At 56.3% G+C, this 20,516-nt stretch overlaps 8 protein-coding genes across 8 annotated transcripts; 4 read left to right on the top strand and 4 right to left on the bottom strand.

The window, feature by feature from the left end:
- Positions 1-434: 434 nt before the first annotated feature.
- PG997_008953 (uncharacterized protein) lies at positions 435-1,025 on the bottom strand (the record flags this gene model as incomplete). The annotated part of the gene is made up of 1 exon (XM_066813268.1): positions 435-1,025. The coding sequence occupies one exon, from the start codon at positions 1,023-1,025 to the stop codon at positions 435-437; it is 591 nt and encodes a 196-aa protein (XP_066668610.1).
- A 1,448-nt stretch (positions 1,026-2,473) lies between these two features.
- PG997_008952 (F-box-like domain-containing protein) lies at positions 2,474-3,478 on the bottom strand (the record flags this gene model as incomplete). Its single annotated transcript, XM_066813267.1, has 1 exon — positions 2,474-3,478. The coding sequence occupies one exon, from the start codon at positions 3,476-3,478 to the stop codon at positions 2,474-2,476; it is 1,005 nt and encodes a 334-aa protein (XP_066668609.1).
- A 306-nt stretch (positions 3,479-3,784) lies between these two features.
- Positions 3,785-5,104, bottom strand: PG997_008951 (Oxoglutarate/iron-dependent dioxygenase; the record flags this gene model as incomplete). The annotated part of the gene is made up of 4 exons (XM_066813266.1): positions 3,785-4,573; positions 4,639-4,799; positions 4,859-4,960; positions 5,020-5,104. 4 exons carry the CDS (start codon positions 5,102-5,104, stop codon positions 3,785-3,787), a joined length of 1,137 nt encoding a protein of 378 aa, XP_066668608.1.
- Positions 5,105-5,694: 590 nt separating this feature from the next.
- Positions 5,695-7,555, top strand: PG997_008950 (pantothenate transporter; the record flags this gene model as incomplete). The annotated part of the gene is made up of 7 exons (XM_066813265.1): positions 5,695-5,952; positions 6,018-6,119; positions 6,181-6,527; positions 6,591-6,658; positions 6,721-6,788; positions 6,819-6,949; positions 7,012-7,555. The coding sequence occupies 7 exons, from the start codon at positions 5,695-5,697 to the stop codon at positions 7,553-7,555; spliced, it is 1,518 nt and encodes a 505-aa protein (XP_066668607.1).
- Positions 7,556-10,009: 2,454 nt separating this feature from the next.
- On the top strand, positions 10,010-11,964 carry PG997_008949 (uncharacterized protein; the record flags this gene model as incomplete). Its single annotated transcript, XM_066813264.1, has 4 exons — positions 10,010-10,080; positions 10,423-10,561; positions 10,662-11,354; positions 11,584-11,964. The coding sequence occupies 4 exons, from the start codon at positions 10,010-10,012 to the stop codon at positions 11,962-11,964; spliced, it is 1,284 nt and encodes a 427-aa protein (XP_066668606.1).
- Positions 11,965-14,942: 2,978 nt separating this feature from the next.
- PG997_008948 (uncharacterized protein) lies at positions 14,943-15,875 on the top strand (the record flags this gene model as incomplete). Its single annotated transcript, XM_066813263.1, has 2 exons — positions 14,943-15,603; positions 15,730-15,875. 2 exons carry the CDS (start codon positions 14,943-14,945, stop codon positions 15,873-15,875), a joined length of 807 nt encoding a protein of 268 aa, XP_066668605.1.
- Positions 15,876-16,970: 1,095 nt separating this feature from the next.
- On the bottom strand, positions 16,971-17,564 carry PG997_008947 (proteasome maturation factor UMP1; the record flags this gene model as incomplete). Its single annotated transcript, XM_066813262.1, has 3 exons — positions 16,971-17,264; positions 17,333-17,440; positions 17,562-17,564. 3 exons carry the CDS (start codon positions 17,562-17,564, stop codon positions 16,971-16,973), a joined length of 405 nt encoding a protein of 134 aa, XP_066668604.1.
- A 277-nt stretch (positions 17,565-17,841) lies between these two features.
- Positions 17,842-20,219, top strand: PG997_008946 (ABC transporter; the record flags this gene model as incomplete). The annotated part of the gene is made up of 2 exons (XM_066813261.1): positions 17,842-17,852; positions 18,212-20,219. 2 exons carry the CDS (start codon positions 17,842-17,844, stop codon positions 20,217-20,219), a joined length of 2,019 nt encoding a protein of 672 aa, XP_066668603.1.
- Positions 20,220-20,516: the final 297 nt, after the last annotated feature.

Below are 20,516 nucleotides of genomic sequence, written 5' to 3'. Positions count from 1 at the left end.
GTGACGGAGCTTGGGTGGAATGAATTTTGGCAGAGGGGTGTAGTTGGGGGACTTGATTTGGATATTGGCAACAATTGCAGAAATAATCTTGAACGTATGACGATAGAAACTAACGGATGGGCTGTGGTAAAAGGAGGTGAAGGTATGCGGGCAACACAGCAGCTTTTATACTCGGCGCCAGATTTACAATGACAAGGAAATCATGATGTTCATCGTGATTGCGGATGATTCGAAAGGAGACCATGAATTACCTTACTTCCCATGGTTGCTTCGGACAGGGGACAAGACGCAAGCGCTGATGGTTTGGCGAGTCCGATAGCCAGGACCCATTTACAAGAAAACAAATTGTGTGCAATTGGTTTGTATGTCTCTATTCAGTAGTTCTGTTACTACTTGTTCCATGCGTATGCTCATTAATGGTTGTTCGAGTGGTATCATTGCTCATTCATTCCATGCCTCTCCCCTGTATCATCCTTCCTCCCACTGGTATCATCCACCTTGCCCTTGGTGTCATCATCAATCCTCCCCGTTGGTATCATCGTTCCTTCAATTGTCATCATCATTCTTGAGGATGAGCTTTTGTTCACGCCAGTCGACGCGCTCGCCGAGTAACTTGGGGGAGGTACACCCAAACCCTGCGGGGCAATCTTGAAGCCGTAGTCCTTGATCATGTCGGCCAGTGGGATAATCCGGCGCAGCTCGTAGACTGTCATAATCTTGTAGGCGTAGTCGTGTCCATTCCACTCGGGGTCGCGGTTGTTATATTCGGCATTGCCCAGTCCGTTTTCTGGCAGAGCGGCATCACCGGGGTTTCTTGTCCGAGCTGGCATGATCTCGCAGACGTGCGTGATTGCCGAATGGGGTGCGCTCCGGTAGAACCAGATTCGTTGCACGCCGGGCTTGAGACAGTATTTTCTGAACTCGTAGTTTTTGGTGCCGTTGATGATTTGATCCATGTAGGGATCGCGCATCGGCAGGACCGCGTCTGTCATTATGCGAGTGGCGTTGTTGCTGCTGCTGGGCATCTTGACGGTTATCCCGGTGGAATAGTTGAGATTATGTCGGTGAGAGATGGGATAGCTGTGGTGGCTTTGGTGGGAATGATGGTTACGCGAGTTTCTCCGGCTGAGGCAGACCGGGTAGAAAAACTTACGAATAGGAAAACGGTTTCGGCAGTAGCTTTGATACCATACTTCCGCTCAAGCCTGGTACTGCTTCCACGTTTATAGTGGGCTTGTGAGATATAGTCAAGTCGGGCTACTCGGTATGTTTTGAGTTTGTAGACAATCGGGGATTTTATTATGCAGCAACCTATGGTGCTTCAATCTCCACAAATACCACCAAGACCAATACCACGATTCCCCCGACCCCCGGACTCCCACAGTCTCTGCATCTGCAAGATGCAGAAGAGACAATTTCGCCAGTGGCACGATTCCTGACTAGGATGACGTCCCCTCTGACACTGAATACGAGGTCAATATGGAGGGCCAATCCAACAGCGAATCCGGCACCGACGGGTTTAGCCTCGCCCACCAAGACAGAGTAGACAAGGCCGCTTCCCGACAGTCAACCCACCGCAGCTCGTCGGCCTCGGTCCCCATCAGGAGCCATGCCACCCGCCGATGTCTTCGAGGACATTAAGTTACATTGAAAGATTCTTTTCATGTTCGTAATGTAATCAAGTAGAAGAATTTTTAGGTTGCTTTGAAGATTTCTCGTAACAAATGTGACCTTTTAACAACATACCATCAGCCTGGCATTTGATCCAGGTTGTAGATCAACACAGCAATGAAGTAGATTATAACCACCTGCCAACGCTGTTTTGGTAGCAGACAAGCTATCCTGCGCCTACACCTCATGGCCATTGTGGCCTCTTGACGTGTCGTGTCAAAATTCACCTGGCGGCGCGACTACAGGTCGGACAAATCATAGCTGGTCCTTGATGTACTGGGGCCAGTTATCACTCTGCTGACATATGATCTCTTCTTCCGCCTGGCGTCCACTTCGGTCCGAGAGGCCAGCCTAGGTACATAAGCCAATTTACTCCCGATTCTCCCAGCGAAGTAGCAAATTATAGCGCGCAGAGTTTCTCACTGGAAAAACACAAAACTCACGGATGTGCGGTCCGTTGCCAGCACTCCCTTCGCTTTTCTTTTTGCAGCCTTCGGGTTCGAGTCCCCTTCAGGGCCCTTTTTTCATTCTTTTTTTTTCTTCTTCCCCTGCCCCACCCCCCTTTGCGGCAAACCCTGCTCCTCTTTCTTGCCGCACCGCTTACATCAACAACACCCTTATGCCTAGTCACTCCCTCCTCATATAGGAACGATCTACGACATAGATCTAAAATTTGGCTTCTCCAGAAGAATGTCTGGCTTTGACTTTCGACATAAAGGTGAATTCAGACCCGAAATACCTCAGCGACCACCCCAGTATCCTTCCACTATCTCATTGCCCATCCAATCATGCCGCTTCCACCTCATAGACGGCGTCTGATAGATGGGCAGCTTCCCCGCGCCTCCGGATGACTAAACCTCCGCGAGAACTCGTCCCTGGCGCGGCGCAGCATTTCGTGCCTGGTCTTCTGTCGCGTAACCACCTCGCCCTCGCGCCCCGACTTCTCCAGCCGCAGAATCACGTCCGCCCGGCTCTCCAGGTCGGCCATGACCTGATACATGGCCCCCGCCCTCCCCTCAATGCCCCGCAGGACTGTCCACGCCGAGTCGAGCCCCGCCGGCCTCCAGACGATGCCGCACAGCTGGTACGGCGCGACCCAGCCCACGGCCGCGTCGTACAGCGCACCCATGCGTAGCCCGTCGTCCAGCCGCAGCTCGCTGAACCGGTGTTCCTCCCGTCCCCGGCTCCTCTCCTGCGTGGCCGTCTCCTCGAAGAAGCCGACGAGCCGCGGGGGCGGCTGCGCGACCAGCATCCGCCGCCAGCTGGCGCCCGGGCGCAGAAAGGCCGCCCGGCGCGCCTCCGACTTCGCCATGGCCAGCCGCCGTTCGGGCATCCCGCGGTCCCAGTCGCGGCTCCCGGGCCCCCGCGAGAAGGACGCGAAGTTGAAGGTGCGCGTCTGCGAGTCACAGTCCTGCACAAAGTACCTGGACCGAATGTAGCTCCGCGACAAGCCACGCTCGGTGTCCAAGGTTTGGAGGCTGTACGTGTCCGTCTTCGCGGGCGGCTCGTAGAAGAATAAAGGGAACTTGTCCTTGAGCAGCGGGTTCACTTCCGGGTCGCGGGTGCTGGTGCTACTGGTTCCATCCAGAGCAGCAGCAGCAGCAGCAGAGCTCTTCTTGTCTGGCTGCTCGGGAATGGCCCGGAAGAACAAATGCCGCTGCAGCTCCGGGGAGTCGCTGATTAACTCGTGCCACCGGCGGCGGACGCGCTGGGCAGAGGTGAGAAGGGTTGCGAGGTCGACGTGGAGCAGGATGCATTCCAGCAGCTCAGTGGTGTCGAATACTTTGTCCTGGCTGCTACTCGTCATGTTGGTCTCGAGGCGTCGGTGAGTAAGTGAGTAAATAAGCAGTTATGCTGCTGGATTCCAAGGTATCGTGACATTGCTGTTCGCCCAATTGTTTATTTAAGATAATCATATCTGCATGCTACGCCGCAATTGCTATCATCGTTCGATGCTTGGTCCAACAACCCCACATAGAGAGTCGCCGGAATGAGTCATCTACAGAGCAGGGGTATCACGATATTCCACGGGCACGGTGACTCAAATTCGTCATGCAAATGGTAGCGACCTCCCATCAACTATCATTTGGCGATAGTACGTAAACATGCGAGATCAATCATAGTACTTCGCCGACTTGCCTCCCAAGATGTGCTGCTCCGACACGTCGCTCCGCGGCTGATCGCCCCTCGACACACCGCTGGCCACCCGCGCCTTCACCCACTCCCCCGCCGTGATGCCCACCGCGCTCCTGTCCGTCGCCTTGTCGTACCCCAGCCGCTCCAGCACCCGGCTCTCCACGGGCTTGAGCTCGAGACTGTCCTCGGGCCGCACAAAGTACAGCACGCCCAGCCGGTCGATGTCGGCCTGGTCCGGCGGCGGCGCGACGACGCGGTGGATGCTGGACTTGAGGAACCCGTTAGTCAGGAACTCGAGCGAGTCCGCGATGTTGACCGTGATGCTGCCCGGGTACGGCTTGACCCACTTCCAGGTGTGGCCTTGGCCGTCGCCCGAGATCGAGGGCGTGCGCACCTGCAGCGCGGCGACGGGCTGCCGGAACAGCAGCGTAAGGCTACCGAAGTCGGTGTGGCCTTTGACCCAGACGTTTTCAAGGGCTTGGTTCTGCTCCGGGGTGCGGCGGTGGTACTTCATGTAGCGGAGGTGGCAGTCGCTGCGCTCGGTATAGCGGTGGCTCCGGAGGAAGTACCCTTCGTCGGGCAGTTCCAAGATCCGGGCGAAAAGGACCAGCAGCTTGCTGACGACCTCGTCGTGGATGTGGCGAGCGAAGGTCTCAACGTCGCAGCGGTTATCGTTGATGACGTCGGGGTGCGTCCGCTCCAGCTCGGGAATGAACTTAGGGATGTTGTAGATCTCGGTGTTGTCGAAGATCCCGGGACGGATTTCCTAATGCGTCTTTGTTTAGACGTTCCTGATATAGAAACCACAAGAGATCGGATGGGCGAACTTACCCGAAGACCCATGGGCTTGTATCCGTTGTAGCCCCCATGTTCGAGATCGGCTCGGTACTTGAGCTTTTCTTCCGTCGAGAGCTTGAAGACTTCTTTGCCGATGGCGAACTGCTGGTCAACCTGCTCCTGGGAGAGACCAAAGTTGACTATATAGAAGAACCCTTTTCGTTTCTTTTAGGCGAGCTCAGTCATGCATATAGATAGGTTCGACTTGTCTAACCAATCTTCTGGATCGCCTCGAAGAGCTGCTTTGACAACTCCTCTTTTCCACCTGGCTGATCAAACTTGGAGAGATCCAATGTCGCCAGATCTGCCCAGTCGACTATGATACCAACTCATGTGAGTAGAACGCACGGTGCGCGGAGATCTCGCTAGACTTACGTTCGTACTGCGTCTCGGGGACCTGATGGTAGGCCGGGATCTCGGATGTAGCCTGAGATGAAGGATCGAGCACGGCGGCAGCCATTGTGGAGGAATTATGATTAGACCAGCCACAAAACTTTTAGTAGCGACCTTCTGTTTGCTGTTGGGTGTTTCGTTCTTGTTGCGCTGGATTTCTTGGATCAAAAGCAGACACGGTTGAGATATCGGATACAAAGGTGGATTACGAAATCAATCATGTCCAGTGCGTTGGTTATGGATCTTGAAGTCGGCGATGTTTTATTACTTGTCGGCATTGGCGTTCCGACTTCCCCTCTCCTCGCCAACACGACACTGCCGAGAGGGTTGCGTTCGGCCTTTCTCCAACTGCTGTCGTGATCGCCGGGTTGCATGACAAATACTCCAAACTGCGGCTCTCGTTGGCCTTCCCCGATATCCTGATTCGGGGTATCTAGCACCATACATCTGAACCGAATTGCGCCATCTTGCTTGTCTGATAAAATGTGAGTATCATCGGGGCTGAACCCCCTCAGGGGCCGCTGGTTGCAGCGAGTATTGGGAAACGTCGGTGCCACCGCACTGGCAATAAAGATGCATTGGAAATTTTCAAACCTTACAGCATCTCTCTGATTTAACATATCAAAGGCATTTCTAGGATAAATTGAAAACGTACCAATGTCGGACCCCAAAGATCTGGCAATGGCTATCAAGGCTGGACCAACCGGGATCAAACCTCCCAGCGAAGAATTGATAAGTTCCAACCCAGACTCAGGGGTCCCTTCCGTGGAGATCTCCACGAGCGACGATGAGCGGTCCCGAGCCAGGCAACTGCTCACGCCCGAAGAAGAAAAGAAGTTGCTGAGGCACATCGACTGGCATCTGATGCCGCTTTGCTCCATCATCTTCATCTTCAAGAACTTGGACTCGGACAATGTGAGTAGAGCCGCCGATATGAGCCCTTTGCAGTGCTTCGCTACATACTGACGTGGGTTCTGAAGGTATCGAATGCCCGCATCATGAACCGCGGTACCGAACGCAACATCATGACCCAGCTAGGCATGAGTTCTGATGCATACGCACTCGTCACGGTCTTCTACTATGTATGCCATCCTTCTCCCATACCCCAGCATCGACCAAAATTCTCACCTAAGTAACGAACAGATCCCGTACATCGTCGGCGAAGCACCATCAAACCTGCTAATCAAACGCTTCTCCCCCTCGAAATGGCAATCCCGCATATTGGTCTCCTGGGGCATCGTCCTGGGCCTCCACTGCCTTGCCAGGAACTCGGCCGGTCTCTACACTACTCGCTTCTTCCTGGGACTGTTCGAGGCTGGCCAGTTCCCGGGCGTCATCTTGCAGATGTGCTATTGGTACCGACCGGACGAAATGTCGCTACGGCTCCTCTACTTTTACATCTGCGGTAACTTGTCCGGCATTTTCAGTGGTATCCTCGCGTTCGCGTTCGATCACCTTTCTGGCTACGGTGGACTTAGTGGCTGGCAATGGCAAGTGACATCGTCCCGCGGTCTCGCATGCTCAAACTGCATCTACTAATGAGATATTGGCAGGCTCTTCCTAGTTGAATCACTAGCTACGGTCGTGATGGGCGTCATCGTCTGGTTCACCCTGCCCGACTGTAAGCAGCCTATTCATATCTCATCCCCGCACTGCTCATCAAGATCTGACAATTCGTCACAGTCCCCGACACCGCCTCCTGGTTATCAGAAAAGGAGAGAGCCTTCATCCAAGCCCGCCTCCCGCCCAACGCACCCCGAGCATCCGAATAAACCTTCAAGTTCAGCGAGATCGTCTCGTCCCTCAAAGACGTCCGGCTCTGGCTGTTCACCCTCATCTGGGCCCTTTTCACCGTCGGCACCTCGGGCGTCCGCTTCTACCAACCCACCGTCATCGCCAACCTGGGCTTTACGTAAGTTCCTTATCCCTCAAGCTACCGCATCACAAGTCAGTAATCCCGTAACTATACACCAGCGACCTCGCCACCGCCCAAATCCTCAACATCCCCATCACCGCCCTCGGCCTCCTCCTCATCGCCGCCACCGGCCTCCACACCGACACCGCCCGCCTCCCACGCCCCCTCTACCCCCTCAGCTTCCTCGCCGTGATCCTCCTCTCCTACGCCGTCCTAGTAGCCTACCCGAGCAACGCCGCCGTCTACGCCGCCACCCTGCTCGGCAACGCCGCGACCGCGGCCTGGTACCCCACCATGTGGCCGTGGCGCGTGCAGACGACGCAGCGGGCGACGGGGTCCGCCTTCGCCATCGGCTTCGTCAACAGCTACGGCCAGATCGGCGGGGCCGTGGGGCCGCAGCTCTTTCGGGAGGACTACGCGCCGCGGTACCGGGTCGCGTTCGGGATCGCCATGGGGCTCGTGGGGGCGTGCGTGGGCGTCACGCTGGGGACGTGGCACCTGACGCGCGGGACCGAGAGGGAGACGAGGCGGGTGAAGCGGGAGAAGCTCGCGGCGGCGAGGCGCGGCGAGGGGTTTGTGGGGGAGGTGGGTGATAAGACGTAGGAGTCTCATCGGCGCGAAGGTCTTTTGGGACAGGAGGTAGGGAGAAAAGATATCCGAGGACAGACAGATCAGTGTTGGGTCTATGTCCTGAGTTTACAGCATGTCTGCTTGAGTAATTGTCTCACGGCGTCCATGCAATCTTCGCACGCCTGCCAATCAGTGTCCAATACATGAACAGAGAGCTGCATTGCATGAGAAACCTGTCGATATCAATGCGACAGCAGATGATATTGGCAAAAATGAAGAAAAGAGCAAAAGTAAATTCCGATGCGGGGAATCGAACCCCGGGCTAGACGGTGAGAGCGTCTAATGTTAACCACTACACCACATCGGATTGCCTTGAATGCGTGCTTCTGGATGTTGAGTTGACCCGTTATTCCGTGCTATGACTCACTGCCGATGCTACGGGCATGTTCCTGGGAGTTTGTTGGCTTATCGACCGATCGTAAAAGGGGGTCGGCCACTGGCGTCGGCAACCTTCTTAACTGCTGCCCACGGCCCCACCAGGAATCGGAAAGACGACACGGTTCGGCGAGGTCGCGTTACGTTATGGTGCCTTATATCTAGTGCGTGTCGCGCCAGCACTTTGAGCCTAGGACGACCGAGAGGGACCGAACTTGGCAGGTGTGCCGCAATCAGACAGATCGACAGCCTTGGATAATTGCGTCTCTGGGCTCCCCGAATTCTCATAGAGAATGGGTCTCGGTATCATCGTCACGGGCGGACGCATGTCGAGTTGGGGACAGTAGCTCTCGAGTCCTGCGACGTCGCAGGTGATGTTGTGCCGAGATGGATAACGACGGGCTGGCGCATCGAATTATGCGATCTGTGGCAATCGCCATCTCGCAGAACGCCAACCAGGACGTGGGGTTTTACCTTGACATAACCAAGGGTGCCCCGGCGACAGAGTCTCAGGCAGGGTTAGTCCGATGACGATGACTTCGGGGCGAGTCCACCGAGTAGCTATCATTTGAATGATGATCAGTGCCGGGATATACATACAGTAAGATTGGGAGGCTTGACGTCTGGCTTCGCTGGGGTGATGGCATGATGCCGCATCGCTTGGCACCCCGCAGGGCTGACTCGACCAACTTCCCGGAAACCACTCAAAGTGCTTATATCTGAGGTCATATATCGCCCGACTGGGTGTTCAGCCGCACCTGGATGTCAGCATATTAACCATGCCACTTACGATAATGCCTGCGCGGCCCACTGGCATGAGTGAGCCAGAGCCGGGTTCAGGGAGGCACTGTGCCCTGTCTGTCTGTCTGTCTGTTGTGCCATCGGAACGGACAGGTCGTATATGCGTATACCCGCGACATGCGGCACAGGGGTGGAGGGGAATAACTGCAGTGCCTTCAATTGGGTTGGCAGACCTCCGAAACAAGACATCGGGAAACCCCCAACGTCGGGTCCACTAACGAGAAGAGTTAAGCTTATCTGCCAAGCCCGAAAGGTCTCCCGTCTTTGACGTTTTCTTTCTTCTCGCGGTGCGATCATCGACTCCCATGTTTCTGTCCCAAACTGGGGGCGTCTGTTGTTGCATTTTGGGGGAAATGACTTCAATATCGTTTACCCGAAATGGGCGCAAAGCTTCGCATTAGGAGGGTGTCGCTTAGCCGGGGTCAGCCGGGGTGGTCAGTGAGGAGAGGGACAATTCGGGGTTGAACAGCTCAGCTGGCTTGTCAGCAACTGCCCAATTGAACAGGAGGTGCCGATTATATTTGTAGATCTTTTACCCCACCAAGATGACAGCACGTCCAGACGCCGGCATTATTCTGGATGTACCCTGAGAATCAGAGAGAAAAGCGACAGGAGCCAAGGAGGGGAAGTGTTTCTTCTTACCGAAACGTGTCGAACCCCCAGCGAATTGGTAGGTATTTTGGAACGTACGTGTCAGCAAACATCCCAGTGTCCCGCCCTGCTGGGTTAGCGCCAACGTCCCTGACTCACCATGAAGCTTGATTTGACCCGGCTTAAACGACCTATCAAGCCGGCTTACAGTGATCATGGCCCTCCCCGTTTCGAAAGCTACACGCCACTGAGAGGCAGTAACGGTGCAGATGGAGAAGCACAGCTGCAATACGAAAGTCGCGCAATGTATTGCAAGTGAGACGCAACGAAGCCTTCGTCCAGATCGGGCTAGATGTGTGTCACTGCCATTGCCCGGCAATGTATGTAAACCACATGCAGGTCTTGCCGGCTTCAAGCTTAATCGACGTTTCATCCGGCCTACCCCCCGAATTGATAAACAGGGGGTTCATGTATGTAGGTAGGTCGTCAAGGCAAGGGGACCGACTCCCTTTGGCTCCCCAAGTTGCAAAGGCGCAGATTTCGTTTGTCCAACGAGGGGCCCTTATCGATGCCACCGGCCACGGTAGGGTAGCACAACACACACAGCCAACAGGAAAAAGGACCCATGAAGCGAAAGTAAGAGTACATATGTAACCCAACATGATCGGCCGTTGCGTGGACGTTTTCGTCGCGTTCGCCCCCCAGCAGATCAAGGGGGTGGGCAATAACAGGTCAGGCTGACAGGTAAGGAAACGGGATGATGCGTACGGGCGGATCATGTACCCTCATACAGCCACCCACAGGGCAAAAAGAAGTTACTAAGATCATCTGTCAGATAAGCATCGGTTGGCTGGCCTGTGGATATAACACTGTTGCATCATCCCGTTCGAGATCGGGGCGAGGCCACCTCCCAAGCTTTTCGCTTATTGCTTGGGTCCTTCCGTTGGAGAAGCAGCCGTAAAAGCCCAACAATCACCAACATGATGTGGTTCAAAAGCAATCGCGACAATCGCATGATCCTGCTCGTCATCGGGTTTGTCGCCTTCTTTTTTTACCATTGCCCACCTGCGTAGCCTGCGGGCAAGGTCCGGCGAGTACGGCACCTCCGAGTCGCAATGGAGATACCACAAAGGATCATTGCCGCAATCCTCGTGGGTTTTCGACGCCAACCGTGATGCGTTCAACTACGGGCTCAGCGACGAGCAATGTGATGTAAGATCCTTCCATCCCTCATTTCGAACCTCTCCATGGGAGTTGAGAATTTCCTTTCTTCGGGCTGACTGGCACGTGCTGACGTTGCTCCACGAAACAGGCCGCATTCCCCGGCCTCTTCGCCGAGATCTACCGCGCGCGCGACCACCTGCTCAAGCACAACAAGACCATCGGCCGCAAAGACGTGCACCTCTACCACGACGAGGAGCGGGCGGGGCGGCCGCACTACGAGCTGCACGTGCTGCTGCACGACGGCGAGCTGTACGTCCTGCACCAGAACGACGGCGTCTGGCCGCACCACTACCGCGCCGTCGCGGGGCTCGCCAACTTCTACCGCGCCATGGCCGCCCTGCCGGACCTGCGGCGCCTGCCCAACGTCGAGTTCGTCCTCAACGCGGACGACTACTACGCGCGGCCCGACGAGCCGGGCTTCGCGGACGGGCGGCCCCGGTTCAGCTGGAACCGGCACAAGGACGACCCGTGGACGTGGGTCATGCCCGACTTTGGCGGCTGGATGTTCTCGGACGACGGGGTGCAGTCGTACGCGCAGTTCCGGGCTGATGTCGGGCTGGTGGAGCGCGAGTACATGGACAAGGGCAAGCGCGGCGGCTGGGACGACAAGACGCCCAAGTTGGCATGGCGAGGCAGTATGGGGTTGGGCGAGTCGTTGCGGCATGCGCTCGTTGATGCTGCTAAGGATAAGCCTTGGAGCGACGTGTCGGCCATGGAGATCATCGCCGACAAGGATATCCGGAACAATGTGCTGGATATGGCGGATTTCTGTCGTTACAAAGTAAGTTCTCTCCCACTTACATGCGTCAAGCATGCTACATGCAAAACGATACTGGGTTTTGCTGGCATCGGAAAGGGGGAGCCTCGCTGACAGAACACACGCACCCACAGTACCTAGCCCACACCGAAGGCCTCTCCTGGAGCGGGCGCCTGCGCTACCTGATGAACTGCGAAAGCGTGCCCCTGATCCACGAGCGCGAATGGGTCGCGCACTTCTACCCCTGCTGCAGTCGTCGGGCCCGCACCAGAATCACGTCGCGGTCAAACGGGACTGGTCCGACTTAGAAGACCGGATGCGCGAGCTCGAAAAGTCCCCCACGCGCGCGCGCCGCATCGCGCGCGAGGTCGGCGCCCAGTTCCGCGACCGCTACCTCACGCCCGCGGCCGAGGCGTGCTACCTGCGGCGCATGATCGCCGTCTACGCGACGGTGCAGGGGTTCGAGCCGCGGTCGCACTACGTCGTCGACCCGGCGGCCGTGGCGGACAAGGAGAGTGGGAAGAAGAAGAGGAAGCGGCGGGGGGTGTCGTTTGCTTTTTACTTGACGCCGGCGCCGTATTCCAAGTTCGGGTTCCTCGCGGGCGATAAGGAGAGATACGAGGCCGAGGGGTGATGTCGGAAGAAAAGCAGAGGCGAGATATGCTAAAGATGGCAGATGCGGTGTGCACAGCCAGGACTGGTTATTTACTTGTTAGAAAGACAGCGCATCCTTGAATGTTTTAAGGTTCGGGGTCTGGCTAGGCGTTCGGTGTGTTGAAACGGATACAGCGAATACATTAATCCCATATTGCGACCGCAGTTGTCGGGTCACTCCGGATTCTGTTTCAAGTAGACTGAGACCATAGCAAGAGTACCTTCAGATCGACCGTCTCCTTTTCTACCCTTTTTAGGTAGCTGTGCAGGTGTTTACAGATGTGTTTCTGAACGGATTCAGGAGACGGAGAAAAACAGGGGTAGTCCCACTTCCCCCAGCTTGCATCGGCTAGTGGTACCCGCGCAGTCCCTCATGCTTGTGATTCGCAAGCATCCAACAGAGTGAATGAGACATAAATAGTCGTACCCATCGCTAATCTACGAGCCTATTGATTACATCGGCGTTTGCCCCGACCTACAACGTGACGAAGCTGACATCATTTGTTTACCACTAGACGACGCCGCCGCAGCTGGGCTGGACTGCACCGAGCCCGAGCATGAAGAGAAAGTTGCTGTCAAAGGCTTGGGAGGCCAGGCAGCGGGGTTTAGGTGGTGTGAAATGATCCTGGTCCTTGGCGCATATCCCGCCGCTCTGGGTTGTTGGGGAAAGTCGGATACTCGGCTGCTGCTGCTGCTGCTGACGGGGATGAAGCCACCTTCCTCAAGTATGTAGGTAGCCAACCTTTGCACTGTCGACTGCTCGTCCGGAGTCAGGAAGTCTACTTCACCTACCGGGAACAATGATGAGGAAATACATATGGGATCGCGAGCCCGACCGGTGCCGCGAACCCGTAGTGGATAGGGCGGGCATTAGACGTTAGAAAGCGGAAGGGCCTATCACGATTCGCGGCGGTCTAGAAGGCGTCTGAACCGAGGTGGTTGCGTCGTGATGATGACAGTTTAACAGGGACCTGCCAAGCCAGGCTACTTCGGGCCAAGTACGGCTCATTGATTCCATATCGTGTGTATCATTGACGAACGAGATGGGTGTGTGAGAAGTGCTCCATGCTACCCCATTATCGGCAATGCATTGCACTGGGAACCTGAGGTCATGTTTCTCTATCCTGACTCCGCTCTCTCCCTCTCTCTCTCTCTCTCTCCCCAGTCTCCAGGCTTCTGGGGCTTCTGGGGCTTTGGGGCTTTGAGGGGGAAAGAGGGCCCAGAAATGTTTGGCCAGCACCAGGATGCTGCCCAGAAATGCCGTCTCCCCCCTCGCCGATTTCCCCATGCCCAGAGCTTGGCCCCAATGGCCACTAAGCCGTTACGGTGCCTAGCCGCTGCCCTGCTCGAATCAGTGAACTGCTCTCTCCGCTAAACATGCTAAAGTTCGAGCGCGCCCGCCTAAAACAATTCCAGCAAGCACGCACATGCAGGGCAGTGGGCAGCGGGCAGTGGGCACTGGACAGTGAGTGGGCCGGCCACTTCCTTCCAGGCTGAGTAGCTGCTCGCTCGTTCAGGCATCTCAGCACTCAGCACTCAGCAAGCAGCCAAGTAAGGTTCAAGAGCAGGAAACATGAAACAGGTCCTGCCATTTACTTCTCCCATCCCCGACCTTGTCGCTTGCTTGCCTGCCTGCCTCTGCCTGCCATTGCGATTTACATGATTGATTAAAAACGACATATTTTGGACCTGCTTGATGCTTGAATCGCCTTGCTTGCTTCTTCCAATTACTGCCTGCACTGCCTGCCTCGTCCGTCCCGTCTGTCTGCTCGGTGTCGCCGTATTTTTTGTTTATCTGTCTGTCTATCTGTCAGTCTATCTGTCAGTCTCTCGCTGTCTCGGAGGTCAAGCTTGTCAGACAATCCTGTCAGTTTCGCAGTCAGTCAGCCGCCAAATTATTTTTGGAGACTGCCCGATTGGACTGTGGGACGGGGATTGGGAACTGGAGTTGGCCGGACTGGATCTTGCCCACTTTGCAACTGGATCGATCCTCCTGTCGTAATTTGTGATCAAGTGCCTTTTTGGATCTCTCTCTTGCCCGACTGTCGCCTTGCTTTGCTTTCCAGTTGACGCAACATAACAAACGATGAATAATCGAGGTGCCTACATGTAACTCTTCAACCTCGGTGCATTGCCTAAGAAATCCCCATTGCCCTTTCCGATCGGCCGCGATTGGATCCGACCAGGCACGGCGATTACCTCCAGCCTGTGCAGTACTCCATGCCAGGGGCTTAAAGCATCAGTGGCCCAGTAACTGGCAAGTTCGGACGGAGCTGGAGCACCACTTTCCCAGTTCCAGTAGCAGCACTTGCAGCACTTGCAGCACTTCGACGCCTATCTTTCGGTACATTGGTACTGTAGGAGACGCACCAGCAACCAGCAACCAGCGCCAACCAGCGCAATTCCTCGTCTCCCCCCAGTCGCGTCCACGTGCACCTTCCTCTCACTAAACTGGAATCAGCATCGCCCAATTCCAATCCGCCCCTGCTCCTGCTCTCTGCTTATTGTTGTTCCAATTCAATGTCTCTCTAAACCCGGGCCTTTGCGAAGACTTGGAACTTCCCATATTCCCGTCCAGTCCACTCCCATTCCCGTCCGTCCATTCAACAACTGCTTTCTCGCTTCTCCTTCGACGTCCGGCATCTCTTTGACATCCCACGAACCATATCGCCACTTTAAGTCACAGTACCGCGTTTTTTTCCCATTTGTACATATAATTAATTCAGCCGACCGACTCCATCGCTACCCGGCTTCTTTTCTCATTCTTCATTTCTCCTTTCTCGGCGTGCCATCGTCGCATCGCCCGACGTTCATTGACTTCGCGACATTTCGTATCGACTCCAGCATCGTAATCGTACCTGCCGAAAGACAGTCGCTCGCATCTTCCCCATTGATCCCGCCAACCCGAGCAAATCCCGACGCAGCATTCCGGGCATTCGTGCCAAACCAACCGCAGTCATGGCCGAGTCTACCTCTTCCACATCCCGGTCGAAAGACAAGCAGCCCGAAGAACCACAAGCCGCCGCCCCGTCTGGCACACTGCCCCCTAAGTTGGAGGGAGCCGTAGAGATGGAGGACTTGACGCTCAAGCCCGCCTACCAAGAGGACTATCCCGTGGCGCCGCTCCCGGAGCCTTTGGCCAGCAATCCAGTACAACCGGCCGCCGGTGGTGCCCAAGAGACACCGTCCGCAGCACAGTCATCATCCCAAAATACCGCAACGCCCGCCACGCCCGCAGAAGGAGAAGAGACCACATCAGCCACGACGCAGTCAAAAGGCAAGGCGCCCGCCCGCGAGGATCCCTTGACCCTTGGCCACACGCCGTCCGAGGAGCCGGCCGCCAAGGGCGACATGGTGGTGGAGATCCTGCTGATATCGACGGCGGCGAGCTCGCGGCACCCCTTCAAGATCACGGAGAGGTACTTGACTAAGAGGAACGTCAACGTGCCGGGAGTGACCGTGGACGGGAAGATGGACATCCTCAGCATTACCGTCTACTCGCTCAAAGAGTTAATCCTGAGGGAATGGCGGAGAGAGTGGGAGACGGCCCCTAGAGAGCCAGCTAGCATTAGACTTATCAGGCTGGGCAAAATGCTGGACGATAAGGCAACTCTGCAAAGTGAGTATTACCCGTTCCCCCTTCCTTTTCTCCTCCTCTGTCCTCCCAGCCATTCAGCACTTGCTCTGCGAAGATTGCTTGCCAAATCTACCGAGAGACGTTACTAATGCCCCATTTTCGCCACAGGTTACGGATTTAGCTTAGAAGCACCCAATGTGGTTCATATGACGGTAAAACCGCAAGAGACAGAGGAGGAAGGGGGAGCGGCGAAGGGCGCCAAGGAAGCCGGGCCCGACAACAATGAGGCAGGCTGCTGCTGTATTGTGCTATGATCGAATGCACCATCTCGTCGCAAAGGATGCTACGAGACTATACCCATCACGACTCACCGGGAGGCCCTTCGGAGAATGGACCTATACTGCCACCCACTCTGTTCCGACCTGGTCCGCTTGTCCAGACCAAGAGTTTGGCATTCTGGCCGACTTACCTCGACCGAGTGTTTCTATTCGGTCGTCGAACCATCTTCTTTTTCACTCTCGCCAAAGATACATTCTTGAACGGGCCTCTCCTCACCCCCGAATACCCACATACATTTCTTCATCGACATTGGACATTGCATTTCAGGGAGGCCGCTGTGGTGCAGCGGGGACACAGGAGCTGTGGTCTTGCAATGAGGCACATAAAGCGATGGCCCATACCACCCCACCCCCATTTCACTTTCCATTTGGCTTTTCATACACACAACCAGGCGATCAGGTGTTGGGACGGGATGTTGTTTGTAGAAAAAGATGGAACCCACGGGACGGGTCACCATTGGGAAACAGCGTACTACTCGTGTTTGTAATTCAGACTCTCGCAGTCTTTGCGGCTCTCGCTCCCCCCCTCTCTTTTCACTATTAGCATAGAGAGTAAACTTGGAGCGGGTATGTATGGATATGGAAGGGATCTGTGTATAGCGTTGGGACTTGGCATGAATAGAAGGGTATCATTCTGCCACACTGTTTCTCCCTCTGACCAATCAAAGACTGCATTTTGTCTGACCTTGATGTTGTGCCATTTATAATGTTTGTTGGCTTGAGTTTGTCTGCATGCCGTAGCCGCGTCGATTCACTTGCGAGACCACTATCGTACACTTGGAATGCTGCTGTTGCGGAAAACGGGCCCAAGGAATAATTGTAAAGCTCTTGGAGCTAGACAGATGGAGAGGAACTGATGGGAATCTCAGCTGCTGATTCTGAGATGTCTAGACTAGCCTGATAATCAGGTAGATAGGAGGGTTCTTGTGACGCCTATCAATCACCCTTCGTCCCCAATCTAAAATCATGTCTGTAGCCCGGGAGACCTCTTTGGTCATCACCGCACTGATTTGGTTCTTCATCAATCATGCCACTCCTGCTTGCCTTTTGCCCATCTATTGCCCATTCTCTCTAGATCTTCAGCTTGCGCTCCATCTCGTCGTGAATGCCAATGACGCCACCGGCCGTCTGCTCCTCGCCGGTAAAGACGTCCTCCCAGTCGATATGGCTCTCGCGTCCGCGCAGGATGTCCTCGTGCACGCTGCTACCACCAACGCTGCCTCCGAGGGCGAGGGGGCGCCACTCGCCGTCGCGGACCGTCTTGAGCTCCATGCCGCGGCGGATGGGCTCGGCGATGCCGAAGGTCTTGCGCAGGGACTCCATGCGGACGGCCTCCTGGGTGGCCTCCCAGGCCTTGAGGCGGGACTCGAGGGGGTGGCGCGAGGTTACCGGGTCCGAGTCGGCGGTCACGGTGGATAGGGAGTGGCGCCGACGCCGTTGCGGAGGGTGTCGTACAAACCGGGCGCGGAAGGGGCGCCGGGGGTGCGGAGGTGGTGGGTGTAGGTGGTGGCGTGGTCGCCGGCGGGGACTATGCGCATGGACTGGAGGGAGGGTTAGTAAGCTATTGAGTTTGGGGAGGAGAGAGGGAGGTGCGAAGGGGAGGTATCGATATGTGGTTGTGGTGGTTTGATGGTGGTGATATTGGGACTTGGGGATGCTTACCATGATGGCGGTTTGGATGTGTGACGAGGGGTGATATCCGCGAATGTTGTTTGTCCCTTGTGAAAATCGATTGATTGACGATGCACTTGTCAAAACACCCGGCTGGTCAAGTCGCTGTGATTTGTGGTGGGAAAAGATGCCGAGGGCGAGGGAGTGGAAAGTCGGTGGTGGTTGATGATGGATGAGTTGGTGGTTTGGTTGGAGCAGCCAAAGGTTAAGCTGTGCTGTGCCTGAGCTTCGGTGGTGGTTGCGTTGCGTACAGCTTGCGGGCCAGGCTACGATGGTGTTTGCGTAGCTGACCTCAGGACCTCAGTTCGGTACCGCCTAAACCGCTGGGAGCCCGAGAGCCCCCGTGAAAGGTACCTGAGAGCTGGCGTAGCCTTGCCTGGCCCTTGCGCGCTGAGGCTTCGTTAAATTCATCAAGACTCATTAGATGCATACTTGAGTTCAGGGTCCGCTATTTCCGACCCGCCGACGTCAGGAGCTCCATTACTCACAAGTCGCAGCATCAGCTCACTTGCTCATGTTCTGATATAGCTTTAGCTAACTTGCTTCCATACAAGCAATTATGGGAAAATAAATCGGAAAAAAAGGGCCAGCTCGAGGACACACATCTTGAGATGACCGGATTGACAGAATGCGACCCCCAGATCCCTCCCGCCCATCGTGAACATCACCAATGGCACCTTCTACCGCACCTTTCCCGGCTCCTCGAGCCTGCATCCCAACCCGCCGCTCTTCACCAACTTGAACTTCTCCATCCCCGCGGCGGTTGATCCCCCGACTCATTGGTATGTGGTCGGGCCCTCGCTCAGTGGGAAGACCACGTTCCTCAATCTTCTGAGAGGTCGGCTTTTCTGTGACCCGACCAGGTCGCGGAGTTTCAGCTACCACCCGAATGGCGAGGATGCCAACAGCACCGGATCGCGGCCGTCCCGGCTGCCGGACCAGATGATCCAGTACGTCGGCTTCAACGACGGCGATGCGCTCGGCGGCGGTCCCACGGCCGCCGCCTACCTCGCCGCCCGCTACGAGTCGAAGCGGGAGATCACCGACTTCTCCCTGCGCGACTTCCTGCTGGGCAACACGGAGCTCAACGCGCTCGAGAAGCGGGACCAGCCCAACGACCGGGCGCACTTCGAGCGCGTCGTGCGCGACCTCCGGCTCACGCCGCTGATGGAGCTGCCCGTCACCTCGCTGAGCAACGGCCAGGGCCGCCGGGCGCGGATCGCGCGCGCCCTGCTGAACAAGCCCAAGGTGCTGCTGCTCGACGAGCCGTTCATGGGGCTGGACCCGCCCACGGTGGCGGGGCTGAGCCCGCTGCTGCGCGAGATGGCGGCGGCGGCGAGTCCAAGGCTGGTGCTGACGGCGCGGCCGCAGGATCCGGTGCCGGAGTGGATTACGCATCTGCTGTACTTGCGCGCGGACTGCCAGGTTGGGGCGATGGGGCGGAAGGAGGAGGTGCTGGATCAGTTGAGGGCGTATGTGAAGGGCGTGTCCAGCGGGGCGGCCAAGGAGGATAGCAAGATGGCGGTCCATAACCTGGTTCATGTAGGCAAGGTATTGACGGCCAAGGGAATCTCGGGCAAGACGTTGATGGAGGAGGTGGAACCGGAGACGGCCGAGTCAACGTCGTTTCAGGAAAATGAGCCACGGAAATATTTAGGAGAGCCTCTGGTGGAGATGGACGGATGCCGCGTTGCTTACAACGACAAGGTGGTGCTCGGCAACTGGAAGCAAGATGTCGACGGCCAGGAGAAGGACGGCCTTGTTTGGACTGTCCGGAGAGGCGAGCGCTGGGGCATCTTTGGACCCAACGGTTCGGGGAAGACGACCATCTTGTCGCTCATCTGCTCGGATCATCCCCAGACTTACTCGCTGCCGATCAGGCTGTTTGGCAGAAGCCGATTGCCGGAGCCAGGTTCGGGGAAGTTGCCCCTGACCATCTGGGATATCCAATCCCGCATTGGCCACTCTAGCCCCGAGATCCACCAACTCATGCCTCGAAGTCTGACAGTGCGCCAGGTCCTGGAGAACGCCTGGGCCGATACGTTCCGATCAAAGGCCAAGCTGGATAGCCAGAGCGGGAAGAAGGTGGACGCCGTCCTTCGGTGGTTCGAAGCGGAGCTCAACCCGAGCTTCACTGCCGCCGCAGCATCCGCATCATTATCATCATCATCATCATCATCCGGCAGCAGCAGCAGAGACCTGAAGTGGGCGGACCACTACATGTTCGGCGAACTCTCCTTCTCGGCGCAGCGCATCGCCCTCTTCCTGCGCGCCACCATCAAGAACCCAGATATTGTCGTTCTGGACGAGGCCTGCAGCGGCATGGACGACGGGGTCCGCAACAAGTGCCTGCTGTTCCTGGAGCACGGCGAGCGCAAGGCGTACGTGACGCGCGACGACGGGTCCGAGGCCGTGGTCGAGAGCGAGGTGGCCCGGCGCGGCGAGGTGCAGGTTGGTGGGCTCACGGACGAGCAGGCTTTGATCTGTATTAGCCACGTCCGCGAGGAGATCCCGGAGTGCGTAAGGGAGTGGGTCTGCCTGCCCGAGGCGAATACGGGGGAGGCGGCGCGGTTTGGCCGGTCGAGGGCGCCGCTGGAGAGGGATGAGAAGGGATGGATGGAGATTTGGGGCATGGATGGGGGTGCTTAGAGTGCATGGGGTGTGGTCGGCACCTACCTTGGTATGTAGCCTACTCATACATAACTACATATAGACAAGCCTGATCTCCACATGGCTTGAGTCATAGTGGATGTTAAACGCTATATTTTCATCTCGAACAAATTCGCTCCCGAAGTCCGATGTGGTGTAGTGGTTAACATTAGACGCTCTCACCGTCTAGCCCGGGGTTCGATTCCCCGCATCGGAAGTTATCTTTTTGTTTTCCTATTCGCAAGATCACCTGCCTCTGGTATTGAATGATCACTCTTTTCTTGTTGCATATTTTGC

Source organism: Apiospora hydei, assembly GCF_038363865.1.
Source record: "Apiospora hydei strain CBS 114990 chromosome Unknown utg000006l_segment0_segment0, whole genome shotgun sequence".
Taxonomy (NCBI): Eukaryota; Fungi; Ascomycota; class Sordariomycetes; order Amphisphaeriales; family Apiosporaceae; genus Apiospora; species Apiospora hydei.
Note: the sequence above shows the minus strand (reverse complement) of the source record. Positions and strands in the feature narration are given on the sequence as shown.